General features: G+C 31.3%; 1 protein-coding gene across 1 annotated transcript; it reads left to right on the top strand.

The window, feature by feature from the left end:
• Positions 1 to 1,633: 1,633 nt before the first annotated feature.
• Positions 1,634 to 7,812, top strand: LOC108761209 (uncharacterized). The gene is made up of 3 exons (XM_018507623.1): positions 1,634 to 1,783; positions 3,999 to 4,389; positions 7,472 to 7,812. The coding sequence occupies exons 1-3, from the start codon at positions 1,634 to 1,636 to the stop codon at positions 7,810 to 7,812; spliced, it is 882 nt and encodes a 293-aa protein (XP_018363125.1).
• Positions 7,813 to 16,694: the final 8,882 nt, after the last annotated feature.

The raw sequence follows: 16,694 nt of genomic DNA, 5'->3' as shown, positions 1-16,694 counted from the left end.
AATTAAAGACGAAGCATCACAAAATGAGAAAATTTTATTAAAATAAAATTTTTTATGTAAAAATACTTGGCGCGCTGCTAGACCTCAAAATATAATAATTAAATATTACATAAAAGAAATAAACAATGTTTACTGTTTAATTAACAATAATTAACATTAAAATTATAATCACAATTACAATTAAGATTATAATTTAATTTTAAATCTACTTTTAAATTTAACTTAAACCGCACGTCTTACAAATCTGAAATCATTATTTCTATACTAGTCTTATACGCTTTTACAATATGTAACGCAATTAATAATAGGTAAATGTAACGTAAATGTAACATAAACGTAACGTAAATGTAACGTAAATGTAAGGTAAATGTAAGGTAAATGTAACGTATGATTTATGTAGTCGTTTAGCAGATTATATTCAATAATTGCTTCTTCACTAGTTATTATAGATAAAGAATCATGATTAATCAAATACGCGTTAAGGTTCACTTTTGTCGCTAATTTTACTTTAATTTTATATATAAAATTAGAATTCTATGAAGGCATTGTGAATAGCAGCTTAATGGACAAAACGCTTTATGTATGTTACACGTACGACTAAAAAAATTTAAAAAGCTGAAATGGTCCCTTTTTGGGAAATGATCTCCAGATCTTGGTATTGGCTGCACCAATTTTATTCGGACTGATCGCAATCGAAAGATACCGACGACATATAATAGAAGTATTTTTAGATCTTTAATTGCGGCTTTAGTTTCTGAGTAATTTTAATCTAAAGAGCATATAAAAATTTAAAACGGGCCGCTTGACCGCTTAACGTGTGAACGTCATTGCGTATATATTCATGCCGTTACCAAATTCGCGAAGCTATAAACGGCATGAATATATACGTAATGATGTTCACACATCAAGCGGCCTGTTTTATATTTTTATACACTTTTAATTTAAAAGTAATTTATTAAAGTATTAAAGTAACTATACAGTGAAATGTCGACACATAATACAGTGCTAATAAAACTATAGATAAATAAGTCGGTAAATGACAGCAATAAACGAGTACCATCTACCGTCGAAAATATGAAAAGGAGATGACTTTTTGAGGTAACGTATCTTACATAAAATTTTGACATTTCGGATTTCGCATCACGATATCTCTGTTCGTGGGACACGTAGAGAGGTAAAATAAACGTTTATTATATATTTCGGACCCAAACTGTCAATGGAGCTCATATTTAGAACTCGATCGGTCTAACCTTTATTAAAAAAACCGAGAATTTCCGATGCTCGGATGCCCGCAACTCGCTGACTCGCGTAAAGACACGCGTGTCTCGCGCTGCGCGTCCACTTGGCGCGAGATACTACCGTGTCTCTTGATAATACATCATGCGCATCATATGCATGACATGGAACGGAATAACCAAATTATTGCAGAAAATTATGCACATTACGGAAAAATATGTTACAAAAATGTACGATCACAGAAATTATAGTACTACTTATCTTATCACCATAAAAACCAATCGATGAACAAGTGAAACATTCGTCTATAGTAATTCCTCTCAAAGCCGTACATCGCATAAATTGAACAACATATCGTGTATGACATCGTAACAATTTTGTTGAGATCGAAACTAGCATGTTGCCAAGCATGAAGACAAATTGGGAGAGTGGCATGAACTATGGCTTCTCAGTAATAAGGATGATGATGTGGATAGTCGGTGTATGGCCTTTGCAATGGAACGATATAGTTTGCACATTTCGTTGGATTGTTATATTCATTGTGGAGGTAAGACAAAACATTATAAAAGTAGTTTCCTTTCTTAAATGTAACTTGTGACGACAAATGCAAATCTATAATGTACATAAATTTTTTACTAAGAGTCAATATAATCATAATTTAATGCTTGACTGCAGCACAGACCTTTTTAATCGGTTCCTTGACTCCATACTGTCATATTAACTTTTTTAAAATGAGTGTAAGTGTAATATATAACTTAAAATTTAATGTTTTTCAAAATATTTGCGGACATTTGACCTATATGCATAACAGATAATTATTAATACGATTTTTAATAGAGTTAAACTAGTACCATTTTTACTTATACTGTGGCATAACAATAATTAATAACATTCTTGCTTCGCGTGTATAAATGTAAATACGTATTTATTGCTGCCACGAATCTATAGATGTTTTCATAATATAAAATTTATTCAAAATTATATTATGTATACATCATATACATAATATAATTTTGAATAAATTTTTCACATTAAAATTTAGATTTTTCAACAAAATGTTTAAAAAATCAGCAATTATTTGGATTAACAAACATCGTGCTGACCTTGATCTTGACATATGTTGTCAAAGTCATGACCGTGAGTGATCTTCAAAAAGTTTTAGGTGCGATCACTGGAATTTATCCAAAAGTTATTAACAAATAAAGTTCAAAAAATAATGTTTTATTTCTATCATATACAATAAATATATAAAACTATATATAAAACTACCTTATATCCTTCCTGCTTAGAGGCGTTCGACTTTTTACGTAAAAAAAAGTCCACCTCCCCTTCTCCTGACTAGGGACACGATTTTCCACGCAAAGCAAGGTCCATCCCACTTTCCCCTCTGCCTAGGTGCGTTTAACTTTCCACACAAGGAAAGGAGGTGGAGTGGATCTCGCTTCGCGTGGGAAGTTATGCGTCCCTAGGCAGGTGGGAGAGGTAAGATGAACCTCCCTTCGCGGAGAAAGTCGTATATTTGTCAATGTGTGTATAGCAAAAATAAGACATTTTTTAAACTTAATTTATAATTAATAACTTTTAAACGAACAGTGACCACTACCTAAAACCTTTTGAAGGTCACTTAGGGTCATGTCCTTGACAACATATGTCAAGATCAAAATCATCGGCGCGGATTCCGTTAATCCGAATAATTACCAAAAAATCTTCGTCTAACAATAAGTTAACAAACCTCTTCAGAATTCACAATATATACTTACAATATGTACATATAAAATCAGTGCAAAAAATATTTTCGATTCTTTATTTAAATGATAGTAAGTTGGAAATGTATGTGTATTCAAATTGATACACGCGGAGTCCTGGATCTACATAGGTGTGCATCCAATTGAATACACATGGCAGTTAAAGTGTATGTTAAGTAATAATAAGTTTTTGCAACTAATTTAAAAAAGGAATTTTAAGGATAATTAGATTTTTTAAGAAAAATTATGAAACTTTTAATCAATTCTAATCTATATTTTATAGTTTATTTTTATTATCAAAAATTTTATGAAAATTAATTTATATTTATTTATGAAACAGTTGAACCCCTTTGATATCGTATAGTCTCTCACAGTGATCTGCACGCTGATAGAATCTTTCCAAAACTGCGGTGATACCAAGGACGTTCTGGAAGCTTTTATTAATATAGAGTTCTACGTTCACTCATGGATAAATGTCGTTTTAGCGCGTATTTATATGAAAAAGATTGCCGTCAACGTGACATCTGCAATTGACGATTGGTCGTTTTCGTCGAGGGAGAAACAGTCTTATTTAATAATGACGGGATATGCACGAATAAGTCGAATAATCGCTGTGACTCAGTTAATAATTGGATTTGTTGCTATTAGCGTATATCTTATCGCTATCGTCATAAATAAGCAACAGGTAATGTTTTCTTTATAATATTTATTATATTTCAATTATATTATGCTGTAATTATACTGAACAACATAGTAATAATTATAATAATAATCTATACAATTCCCTTGTATTTGTAAAAATTTTATAATTAGCCTAAATAATATATTTAAAAAATAATTACTAAGGAATAAAATTATAAGAGAGTGTTGCTAACTTAGTGTTACTAACATAACATTTTTTTATAAATAAATCGTTTTAATTTGTTTATCATGTATTTATTATATGTTTATTATACATTTATCATTTGTTTTTTATAATTGTAAAATTATATAACACATCTTGAAATATTTTTATAGGTCGTAACTATCGGTAATGAGACAGTAACTTTGTGGAATTTTATCATTCCATCATCATGTCTATTCAGAGGGATTTCATATTCTACATACAAAACACTTTTTCTCATGCAAATATTACAAGTATCTATAGTCTATATAGGACAATGTGCAAATGATAATTTCTTCTTTGCTATTACCATGCATCTTTGTGGTCAACTAGAGCTCTTGAGAATTCGCTTTGTTGAACTTGTTGAAAAAAATACCGATGAGAGAACACATTATCGCAACGTATTAGGATCTTGGGTCAGAAGACATTACAAATTGATAATACTGACCAGAAATATCGAAGACACCTTTAATCTCATTATTTTATTTCGTTTAACAATAACTACCATTGTTATTGCTGTTTCAGGTATTTGTATATATCGTAATCGTAATATTTAATTTTGCTTGTTGCTAAAAATTTTTTATAATTTATTAAACTGCAGTATTAACAATTTTTTTATAAAAATATATTTACAAAAATTTGATTAATGTTAAAATTAACCAAAGTTATCATATATTTATAATGAATTATCTTGAAATGAATAAGAAGTGTTGAGAAAGAATTGTACGAAAAATATCTAGTATCAATATATACCGAAATAAAATATCATTTGTATATAACAAGAGAATCTTTCAAAAATTGTCAAATTTTTATTTTTATTAAATGTAAATATGTTGATTACGTGAATAGATGAATTTATCAGAAAAAAAATATCAGTTGCGGCTATTCAACTTTCAAAAGATGAAATCACCTCTTATATTTGAAACAGTTTTAAATTATTTTTTTAGAATATCATTGACGTAGATAAAAAAGTGAATTATTTTAAACCTTTTTTACATAAAATATTTTCTACATAAAATATTTACAGTTTCGCAAGTTATCTCTGTGTCCACATTTATTCTTGGGATGCTAATGTTTCATGAACGTTTCAGTTCACTTCATCAAGACGAGAAACAGTTTAATACAATATTCTATCAGACTGCTTCTTGTCCTGATGAAATGAACTGTAAAGTTTACGAAATATTGGCATTCCAAGAATGGACATGGACACGGAGACAATCCGCGAAACACATAATTTCTATATAGAAAATTATATTCTTGTGGAAGCTTTAAAAATATTATTTTGAATGGTTTTTGAAATATAACGAAAAAAAGTTGAAAATTACTTTACGTATAAGGGAAATTTTCATTCGTTAAAACTAATTATTATTATAATAATAGTAGTAGTAATGGTTTATTGATTCCCCTCGGTATTGGGGATACAATACAAATATCTTAACAAACACCTCCGTGAACAATACAAAAATTGCAAGGACTTATTCTGACTATTAATTAAAACTTAATCAAAAACTTAATTCACTCTTATCGCTCGCCATGTCATACCCACACATAGGCGAAGCTCGAGTAGCGTGGACGTGTTAAGGTTGAGAAGAAAAAATGACACAATTAAAATTGAGATTAGAAACCATTTTTATTCTCATAAATCTCTTAAAGGACTTAACTTTGAAATAAAAAAAAAATATAAAAAATTTAAATCTTTAACATTAATATGTCATTTTAGTCAAAACGTAAAAAAGAGAAACCATCCGCTTTGCCCGACCCCTCTGAGCAAAGCGATTGGATCACTCGAGCAATGCAAATGAAATTTAAAAAATTAGAATCAGTCTTGGGCCGTGTTCCAAATTTATTGCCAGCATTAAAAATGCTATAGTTTACGTTATATGCACTATAGATTTTCAGTACTGGTAGTCAATTTTGGAACACTGCCTTGGTCACAAAAATAGCTACCAAATCCTATATGTAGTGCAGCCTTCATTTGGCCCATTTGGTACAATGGTTGCACTGGATCAGTCATAAACAAATCATCATACTGCACTGTGGCAAAAAATAAACAAAAATGAGATGTAAACAAACACGTGCCTTTCGTACACTCGAAAGGTCGTCTGTCCCTCCGTATTCCCAGAGTATTTTCTTTGTAATCGTATACCGAGTAAGGCACTATAAACGTGAGTATTCGCATATCCGTCATTTTTGCTCCTTTCTCCACTCCGCCGCTGGCTGAGAAGGTTATCGTCGTTACGGTTGTTATAGGTTATAGCTTCTAAGCTGTTGGAAACCTTGTAGGAATGGAAGGAGGTACAAAATTTCAAGCAACAAATACAAATCATAACCTGTAATGACCATAACCCGTCACAGTCACTGATTCAGTGAGTAACGGGAATAGAGCCATGAGTGGGGAAAGGAATAAAAATGGTGGACGCGAATATATACCTACGTTTCTAGTGCTCTAATATCGAGTAAAGAGGATGGATTATCCGCTTGCCTCTATCCGCTTTGCCCAAAGACCTGCCTGGCGCGAATTTGGAAAGGTTAGAATAAGTTGAAGCACCAAGTGAAAAATTTTAACCTCGAATTTACGTTTAAAGACACAGAATTCTTATTAAAAAAATCATTCACACTGGTGTTAAGCAACAATTACAGATAATAATTAAGCTGCGTACCTAAGGAAAAATCGCAAGAAAACACTCAATTTTTTATATGTCTCTATTAAACACAAACGAACGCAATCATATGTCGTTTCGTACTTTCATAGCGTCGCTAGTCGATCATTCCTTCAACTGCTAGAGACTCATAGTCGGTCATTTCTTCAACTGCTAGAATCTCAGATAGATAAGCGAAAATAAAAGGTATTCGCTTTACCCAGGGCGTCCACCCGCATAAAAATATACTACTAGTGTCATTAGTGCAATAAGTAAATTCGATAAAAAAATTTCATTAAAATTTCACTGAAATTTTAATGAAATTTTTCCCATCACTATTACATTATTAGTGACACCACTTGTCGAATTTACTTATACACTAGTAGTATATTTTTATGCGGACATTTTGCCCGGGCTGCCCCTACAATATGGACTCTGTCGCAAGTTCCATTTTAAACTTAATCATTGAGTGAATTCTATCCTGTTAACATGTGACAGTATACCCTATCGTATCATTCTCTCTCTCTCTCTCTCTCTCTCTCTCTCTCTCTCTCTCTCTCTCCCCCTCTCCCCCCTCTCCCCCCTCTCTCTCTCCCCTCTCTTTCACATTTTTATCCCTTCTTTCATTAGCCACGTTTACACCATACGCTTAGTTCGCGACCAATACGGTAGGTGTTTTTGTTTAATTTATACAGGATAAACAAGGACATCTATTATATAGGCTGCAGCTTAAATGCACGGTGTAAACGTAGCCATTCGCCCACATACTTTTTTTCCTAACATCCTTTTTATCATCTCCCACCATTTTCCTTCAGCCCCCCAATTTCCAAAAATATTACTGACGATGATTTATATGTATACAAAGTTTCATTAAATATTAAAATCAGAATTTGATATTTTGGGAGATTCTCTTGTAAATACACAGGAAATTAGGCATTCAGAAAAAAACAGAAAAATGTCCTTTTCAGGAATGCGTATAATTATGTCCATTAAGAATCACGATTATACTAATGTATTAAAGAGTATGTTATCCGCCCAGTTGTTTATTGTACAATCATTTTTGTTTACGCATGCCGGTGAAACTTTACGGAAACAAAGCGAATCGATTTTTTCGGCTATATATAGCACAACGTGGCATAACATGCCGCCCTCTATAATAAAGGATTTCATACTTATTATGATGAGGACGAAGATCCCTTTTCAGCTTACTGCTGGAAAGTTTTTTTATGTTACTCGAAGGACTACGACAGATATTCTAAAAACTGCTTTGACTTACATATCGTTTTTACGAGTAACAATGGAAGAATAGTCCAGTTATTATATAAAATTATTTGTTTATTATATTGTATTGCATGTAGATAATGGTGTGTAAATATATAAAACAGAATATATTTATATATATTTCAGTATATTGCAGTTTCTCTAATCATATTTGTATTTTATTTTTAATTCTTAAACATTTTTGTTCTGCATAAAAACTTGAACAAATCTATTACACACATTATTATTATTGTAATAATTTGCAAACATCGAAAAATATCGAAAAAATTTAAGTTTCTTTTTTTACTGTTTAATTTACTTCTACTATATATGAACATCTTTCTAAAATGTAATATATGATAAATAAATAAAAATATTAAATAAAATATATTTTTTACTATTATATAATTGTTATTACCAAGAATAATTACATCAATAAAATAATTAATGTTATTGGACAAATGGAAGCATTACAACCACACATAAACATTTTTAGTGAGCAGAAAAATTTAGACTTAAAAAAAAAGGAAAAGTTTTCCATTAAAGGTTTTAACTATGATTGCATCGTCATAGGTATCATTTATTTAACCAGATAATACAAATTTCAAAAAAGTAATATTATACATCGATCATACATGAAAGAAAAAAAAAGAATATGTAATTAAATGTAGCTTATTATAGCGATTTCGGCTGGGAACACCAACGTGCACTGGTGCATACCAAGACCGTTGTATACTGTTAATTCCTACCACCGCGGCAATGTACGAGTATGTTTCGTCAGGCGAACACGAGATTCACGAAATGCGAATTTCGTGATTACCGATCTATAATACTGGTCACGTGGTATCATGGTCACAGACGCTCAGCATTTGAAGAGTAATTTTATTAAAATAATGCGTTGGTCTGACTGGCTCCTTTCAGCCCAGCGATCTTTACTTGAAAGCGCGGTACTGTGATTTCACAAGAAATTGGAAATCCATCGGCCAGAAAGAGAAGAAGAAGGGTAGTTTCGCTACCCTTATATACTCCGATATAAACTTCAGAGTGTCTGAAAAATCAAAATAAATGTTGGTATAAAATAGAATCTCCACCTCCAGATGGATCAAAGAATGATGTATTTAGATTTTGATCTGTTAGTAATAATGCATGGTAATTGCTCCGGCGAGTACTGGGAGAGAAAGAAGAATGGCGGTAATTAAAATTGATCAAACTAATAATAGGATTTTATCTATAGATATAATTTTTTTATGTATATTTAAAATTGTGGAGATAAAATTAATTGCTCCTATAATAGAAGATATTCCTGTAATATGGAGAGAAAAAATTATAGTTAAGTCAATTGAGGGGCCCCTGTGGAAAATATTAGATATAAGTGGAGGATAAAAAGTTTATCCTGCCCCAGTACCTGAATATATAAAATTTCTTAAAATAGGGTTAAAAAGGGTTAAAAAGGGGGATACTAGTCAAAATCTTATATTATATATTTAAACGTGGGTATGCTATGTCAGGTGATCCTAGTATTAAAGAGAATTAAGAAGTTTCCAAAACCTCCATTCGCTATTTTCGACTGTTTGCATTATTCACGATTTTCGAGAAATCTCGAGTTTGAGGTGACCGATTTTCACTTCCTTTTTTGGGATACAATTAGTCACGTTTACCCCGATCACGGGAACCAGGGCCAACCAATAACGAAGAAGAAAAAGAATAACGTGACAATTTATACAAATTTTATTGTGATGGCTTCGTTTTCGAGTAGTACGAATAAATATATAAATACGTAATAAAAACGTAAATATTAAATTAATAGATATAGTTTAACATTTAATACGCATTCGGTATTAGAGATTTATATTCCTAACCTAAAACTTGCTGTAAAGCTGATTCTACAATGAGTTGGTAATTGGAAATCGTAAATTGACACTACAAGTTGGATATATCAATTTTCAACGTCAGACGAAGGCTATGCCCGGCTACGGTCCACTTGATGCTATGAATGCTTCGAAGCATTTTTTGATTGCTCAGGTAAAATTCTTTTTTCCGATTGGTCAAGCAAAAGTTTCGGAGGATTTGTAGCATCAAGTAGACCGCACCCAAAATCAGACACTAGCGACAAAATTAATACCACACATGCTGCTTTTCAGCGTCTCATGAAAGCACCAAGCCAAACAGTTACACCAACTGGCTCCAACAAATTTGTCGGGACTACTTTGTGTAAATTTGTGTGGTGTACCGAGTCCAGATGAACATGTGACACTGGCAAGAAACTGCATCATTCAACCAGCCGAACACACCAGTTGCATCGACATCCGAAATATGCAGTCGTCCCAGCCGAAATTATTATGAGTGCAAAATCGAAATGGAAATTATCAAATACATGTTTTATTAACAGTACAATAAAATATATTGGGGATTGTACGATTTAATCTGTTTTTAATACATTTTTACGGCAATTGTGTATGATAGCTTTATGTGCACTAGTGCATCCCAGCCAAAATCGCTATTCATTGTACAACGGTCTTTATATACACCAGTGTGCACTAGCGCATCCCAGCCGAAATCGCTAAAAAAATTGAAATTTATCTTACCATCTGTACTTGTCGCACATTTGTTATTGACCGTTATGTCAAACAAACGCTGTAAGTTCAACGCGAAATGTCATTGTTAAAATTGTGACCATTCAAAAGTATCGGAATGGCAAAATTATCATAGATATAGTGCATATTACGGAAAAACGTGAATGTTACAAAAATGTATGATCACAGAAATTACAGTGCCATACTTATCTTACCACCATAAGAACCGATCGATGAACAAGTGATACGTCTGACTATAGTAATTCCTTTCGGAGCTGTACATTGCATAAATTGAACAACATTTTATGTATGACATCGCCACAATTTTCTTGCGGTTGAAACTAGCACATCGCCGGGTATGAAGACAAATTGGAACAGTGGTATGGACTATGGCTTTTCGATGATAAGGACGGTAATGTGGATAGTCGGTGTATGGCCTTTGCATCAGGACGATATAATATGTACATTCCGTTGGATTATCATATTCATTGAGCAGGTAAGATAAGACATTATATAAAAATATTTCCTTTCTTAAGTGTAGGATGTAGCGATAAATGCAAATGTCTATATTGTCTATAATGTATACAAATTTTTTACTTAAAGTTACTATAATTATAATTTAATTAATAACGATCTTTTAATTGATAATTTTAATTTTGAGGGATTTCAGATGTAATTAATGTTTTTAAAAAATCATAAAACTTTTGATTAATTTAATGTCTAATATAAACTTATTTCTATTATCAACAATTATATACAATAACAAAAACAAAATTAATCTGGGCTAATGAGAGTCAGCGCGAGAGGAGGTGCGTAATAAAATTTTAACAAATAAATTTAGTACTCCATTTGATGTCTTCTTTATTTAAAATCTTGAACGTTTCAATTCTCTTTGGAATCTTCATCAGCAATATTCTTAATCCATATTAGATTTCGCGAATGGTCAAGGTAGAGTCACTCAAACCTATTCGTCACTCCGGATGGCTTAGACGGAGTTCGATCAATTCCACATAAAATTTATCAAAAAGTGATTATTTGTGAATATTAATGTCATTTTATGATAAGATTTAGCGATCGTGTGGATTACATTACAGTTTTGGCAACCTGTGAGTAACTTTACCTTGACCGTTCGCGAAATCTAATATGGATTAAGAATATGGATTATGAAGATTCCAAAGAGAATCGAAACGTTCAAGATTTCTCAAGATTTTAAATAAACAAGACATCAAATGGAGTAACAAATTTAATTGTTAAAATTTTATTGCGCACCTTCTCTTGCACTGACTCTCATTAGCCCACATTAATTTTGTTTTTGTTATTTTAAGGAGAGTGAGTCCTTGTTTAACATATTTATTTTTATTTATTATGTACAACCTAATTCATGTTCCATAAAATGAATCTTTGCTATTATATAGTCTCTCGCAATGATCTGCTTGCTGATAGAACTTTTTATAAACTGCGGTGACACCAAAGACGCTCTGGAGGTTTTTCTTGTAATGGAGGCGCACTTACACTCGTGGATAAATATCGTTTTCGCGCGCATTTACATGAAAAAGATTGCTGTCAACGTAACATCTGCGATTGACGATTGGTCGACTTCGTCAATAGAAAAGCAATCTTATTTAATAATGACGGGATATGCACGAATAGGTCGAATAATCACTATGTCTCAATTAATGATTGGATTTATAGCCGCTGTCGTATATTTTCCCACTATTTTTTTTGGAAATAGACAACAGGTGACGTTTTATTTGTGACAGATAGTTATCTTAATTATTTTATACCGTATTGTCATCATATTACACAATATAATGATTGTAATAAGAAAATTTATATAAATTTATCTGTATCAGTAGAAAATACTATATACTTATTATCATAAATAAAATATTAAAAAGTTAAATTAATCAATAAAGAATAAAATTCTGAAAAAGTGTTATTATTAATATAAACATTTCTTATAAATTTCGCATTTTAATTTGTTACATGTTTATTATACGTTTAATATACACTTGTCGTTTGTCTTTTATAAATGTAAAATTGTATAACACATCTTGAGATATTTTAATAGGTCGTAATTATTGGCAATAACACAGAAGCTTTATGGAATTTCGCTATTCCGTCAACATGCCTATTTCGAGGGGTTTCATATTCTATATACAAAGCACTTTTTCTCATACAAGTATTGCAGGCCTTTATATTGTATACGGCCGAATGTTCAAGCGATTGCTTCTTTTTTGTTATTACTATGCACCTCTGTGGTCAATTAAAACTCCTGAGAATTCGCTTTATTGAACTCTTTGGTAAAAGTTCCAACGAGAGAAATCATTATCGTAACATATTGGGATCTTGGATCAGAAGACATTACAAACTGATAATACTGGCCAAAAATATCGAAGACACCTTTAATCTCAATGTCTTACTTCGTTTATCAATAACTACCATTTTCATTGCGGTTTCAGGTATTTACATGTTGCAATTACCCATTCATTTTCTTTATAACTAATAAAATTTTTTATCGTTTTTACTTTACTAAAGTACATTATTAAATCTGTTTATGAAAATAGATTTACAGAAATTTGATTAATAATGTTGAAACTTGCAAAAGTCATCATATATTTCTAATAAATTGCTTGACACAACGAATAAGTGCTGTTGAGAAAGAATTGTACCAAAAATGTGTAATACCAAAATAAAGTATTGTATCTAAGTACAAGAAATGAAGCATTAAGAAAAAAACAAGAAAATATCCTTTTCAGGAACGCGTGTGATTATGTCCATTAAAAATCACGATTATGCTAATGTAGCAAAAAGCATGGTCTTCGTCCAGTTCTATATTGTGCAGTCTTTCTTGTTTACACACGCCGGTGAAACTTTACGAAAACAAAGTGAATCGATCGTTTTGGCAATATATAGTACAACGTGGCACAAACTGCCGCCCTCTGTAGTGAAGGATTTCATATTTATTATGATGAGGACGAAGATTCCTCTTCAACTTACTGCCGGAAAATTTTTTTATGTAACTCGAAGCACTATTACAGATATTTTGAAGACTGCATTGTCATACATATCGTTTTTACAAATGGCAGTAGAATAATCCAATTATTATATAATATTATTTGTTTATTATATCATATGTAGATAATGAGATGTAGATAAATGAAGCAGAATATACATTTATATTTCAATATATTGCAATATATAGTTTTTTTAAACTAAATTCATGTTTTGATTGTAATTTTGAACATTTATGACAAAGAAATGTTACTATTAAGTCATTATTGTTATCTGTAAACGTACTATTAATACATAAAATTATTAGATAACGAAAATAGTTAGATAAGAAGTGTTTAAATAAATAAACAATTAGTAATTACAAAACGCTATAAGTTTATGTAATATGTAAGCATTTTTGTTCAGCATAAAAACTTGGACACATTTGTTTTATATTATATTGTTATTATTATGTAATAATAATAATAATTGTAAGCATAGAAAATGTTGAAAATGTACGTAGAATACCGATTCTGATAGTTTTCAATAATAATTTTTGGGAAAATGTGGATGTGTGTACGTAAGGTATTGACACTATGTAGAGTCAGATCGTTAAAAAATACTCACTTTTTCTTTATGCTGTATAACTTATACAAGAATCTGAGTTTAAACATTAAAATGCTGCTTAAACTATGGTAGTTAAAGAATAATATATAACAATTTTTGCAATTAATTTAAAATTTTGAAAAATTTTAGGAATAATTAATTTTTTTAAGAAATTATAAAACTTTTAATTAATTTATGTTTCAATGGTAGCGTCGTGACGTCAAGTGCATAAATAGTACATTACGATACAAGTGCGCAAAGTAGGTGTTTCCCACACGAGTATCGTATACTATTTTTCCTACTAAGTGCGCAAAGTTCGATATCAACAACATTCGAGTCTTATATTTTCCCGCACGTTTACCTACTTTCCCGCACGCATAACTACTTTCCCGCACGCTAAACTACAAGCGTGGGAAAGTGATACTTTGCGCACGCAAATACGTGTGCAAAATCGAACTTTGCGCACGATAGTAGGAAAAATATATAACGGGTCGTTTGACGGATCGCTTGATCGCTTGATGTATGAATGTCATTGCGTATAATGTATATGTTCGTGCCGATGCCAAATTCGCGACGCTAGTTTTATCTGTAGTTTTGACATCAACAAACTTTAGATTAAAATTATTCAGAAACTAAAACCGCAATCAAAAATCTAAAAACACTTTTATTATATGATGTCATCGATATTTTTCGATTGCGACCAGTCCGAATAAAATTGGTGCAGCCGATACCAAGATCTGGAGATCGTGTTCCGAAAAGGGACCATTTCAACTTTTCAAATTTTTTCGAATATCTAAATATTATCAATATTAGTACATATTATTCCTCCATAATTTTTTGTTACGTCTATTATTTGTGAGTATATTTTCATGTCCCACAAATTATGTCACTATATATTTTAATTAATAATGTAAATACTGTGTTGAAAATAATATATTCGCAGAAGTACAATTAATGCTACTCGGGCACGCCATGTTTTTTCTTCCCTATAATCCATTAACAATTTTATATTAATATATCAACAATTTTAATCACTTTTAGTCTATCTTATGTGTCTTGATGATGAATGAAATATTTGACTAATTACATTTATTTTATATCCGTTTTTTGATTAAGAAGAATATATTCAATATCTTTTTTATGCACTTGACGTATATATTTTCTTTTTTTAAAAGGGTTTTTTAAGGTAATCTACTCTCTAAGTTTCTTGAAATAAAATCTCACTCTAAAAGAGTGAAAATACGCCATTTTTTTTGGAGAACAATAAAAATATTTCACTTGTTGAAAAAGTGATAATTTTCACACTTTTTGAGTGAAATTTCATATTTAAGAAACTACTCAAGATATTAAAAAATGTTTAATATAAATGTTTTATAATAAAAATCTCTTATTTTGTCTACATTATTTTGCAAAATAATTAGAGAGAGAGATAATAAAATGATTTAAGAAGAATTTAAGTAAATAAATAAGTATTAATCAATACCTCAGACTAATATTAATCAGAAGTACTAAATTACATATAATTGTAAAACAAGAAGTTTAAGAATAAAGGTATGTACTTACGATTTTTCGAAAATGTGCCACGACTTTCGAACGATATAGGTTCGCGTCGTAGGTGACTCGAGTGACTGAGCAGCAGCCTCTATTGCTTGCTCAGATACGTTTACGTGTGTCTCCAGTGTTTTGTTTTTAACGTAGATTCAGTTAGTCTATCTACTTCTATAGTCTATTAGCTCCAGTTTTCCCCTAAAGTACAGAATGGCTACACATATAATTCTTATCCACAAAGAGAAATATAAAGTATGTTCTTAAGTTGTCATCTTAATATCAATTCGATATGGCAAATGCTTGGAAGTTAAAATATATTTATTACTTGGGTTTTTTATTATATGCCAAACTTCTACGGTGATCTTTCTTTATCTGCAGGTATGCATTACTTCAAAGAGTATCGAATAACATACTCACTATGTTTCTTGAAAAATGAATAAATTGCATGGACTGTAAATTCTGCTTATCGTATTTTTTGCACACGCTAGACAATTCAAGAGACATCGGAGGATCGTAATGCAATAATATAATGATCAAGCAATTTGCCGTCGTACAAACATCCTCTTTGTGGGATCTTTAAACATATACATCTAACGCGCGCGAGTAAAGAAAAAAATTCGAAGTTGCTATATTCTCCCGATCAATAGTTGTACAATAAGAGAGGACTATGATAGACAAAGAATAGATGCACGAGTGCCCTAGTGTTGTCAGCATGGCGAATCAATTAATAAAGATAATATTAATGCATTGCATAATACTCTGCCAAACGCTATTAAAGATGTACACTTGTGCGATCAGCTCGAAATCGCTTCGTGATGCGCTTCGAAAATGGTGTACTGGAACAAAGACGCTATTTACGCATTATCAAGTTACAAAATTTTGGCATGGCTTGTAGGAGTGTGGCCAATTGATGATAATATCTTTTGTTCAAAAATACGTTATTTGTTTGTAATTGTAAGCGAGGTAAGAGAATATATTTTTATTTTTAAATATATCATGTAAATATCATGTAAATATATATGATATACAGGGTCCGCCAAAAGTACCGGGACGGTCTAATAACTTTTGAAAGAATTAAATTTTCAAAAATCGCCGAAACACGTGATTCGATTTTTCAAACAAGCTATCTTTTGAGGGAGGATTTCGGCCCTCCCAACCTCAAGGAGGATGGGGGGCACGAGGGGGGCCAAACATCTTAAATGGCAACATG

Source organism: Trachymyrmex cornetzi, unplaced genomic scaffold (assembly GCF_001594075.2).
Source record: "Trachymyrmex cornetzi isolate Tcor2-1 unplaced genomic scaffold, Tcor1.1 scaffold245, whole genome shotgun sequence".
In the NCBI taxonomy this organism is placed as follows: Eukaryota; Metazoa; Arthropoda; class Insecta; order Hymenoptera; family Formicidae; genus Trachymyrmex; species Trachymyrmex cornetzi.
This window is presented reverse-complemented; position numbering and strand designations above follow the sequence as displayed.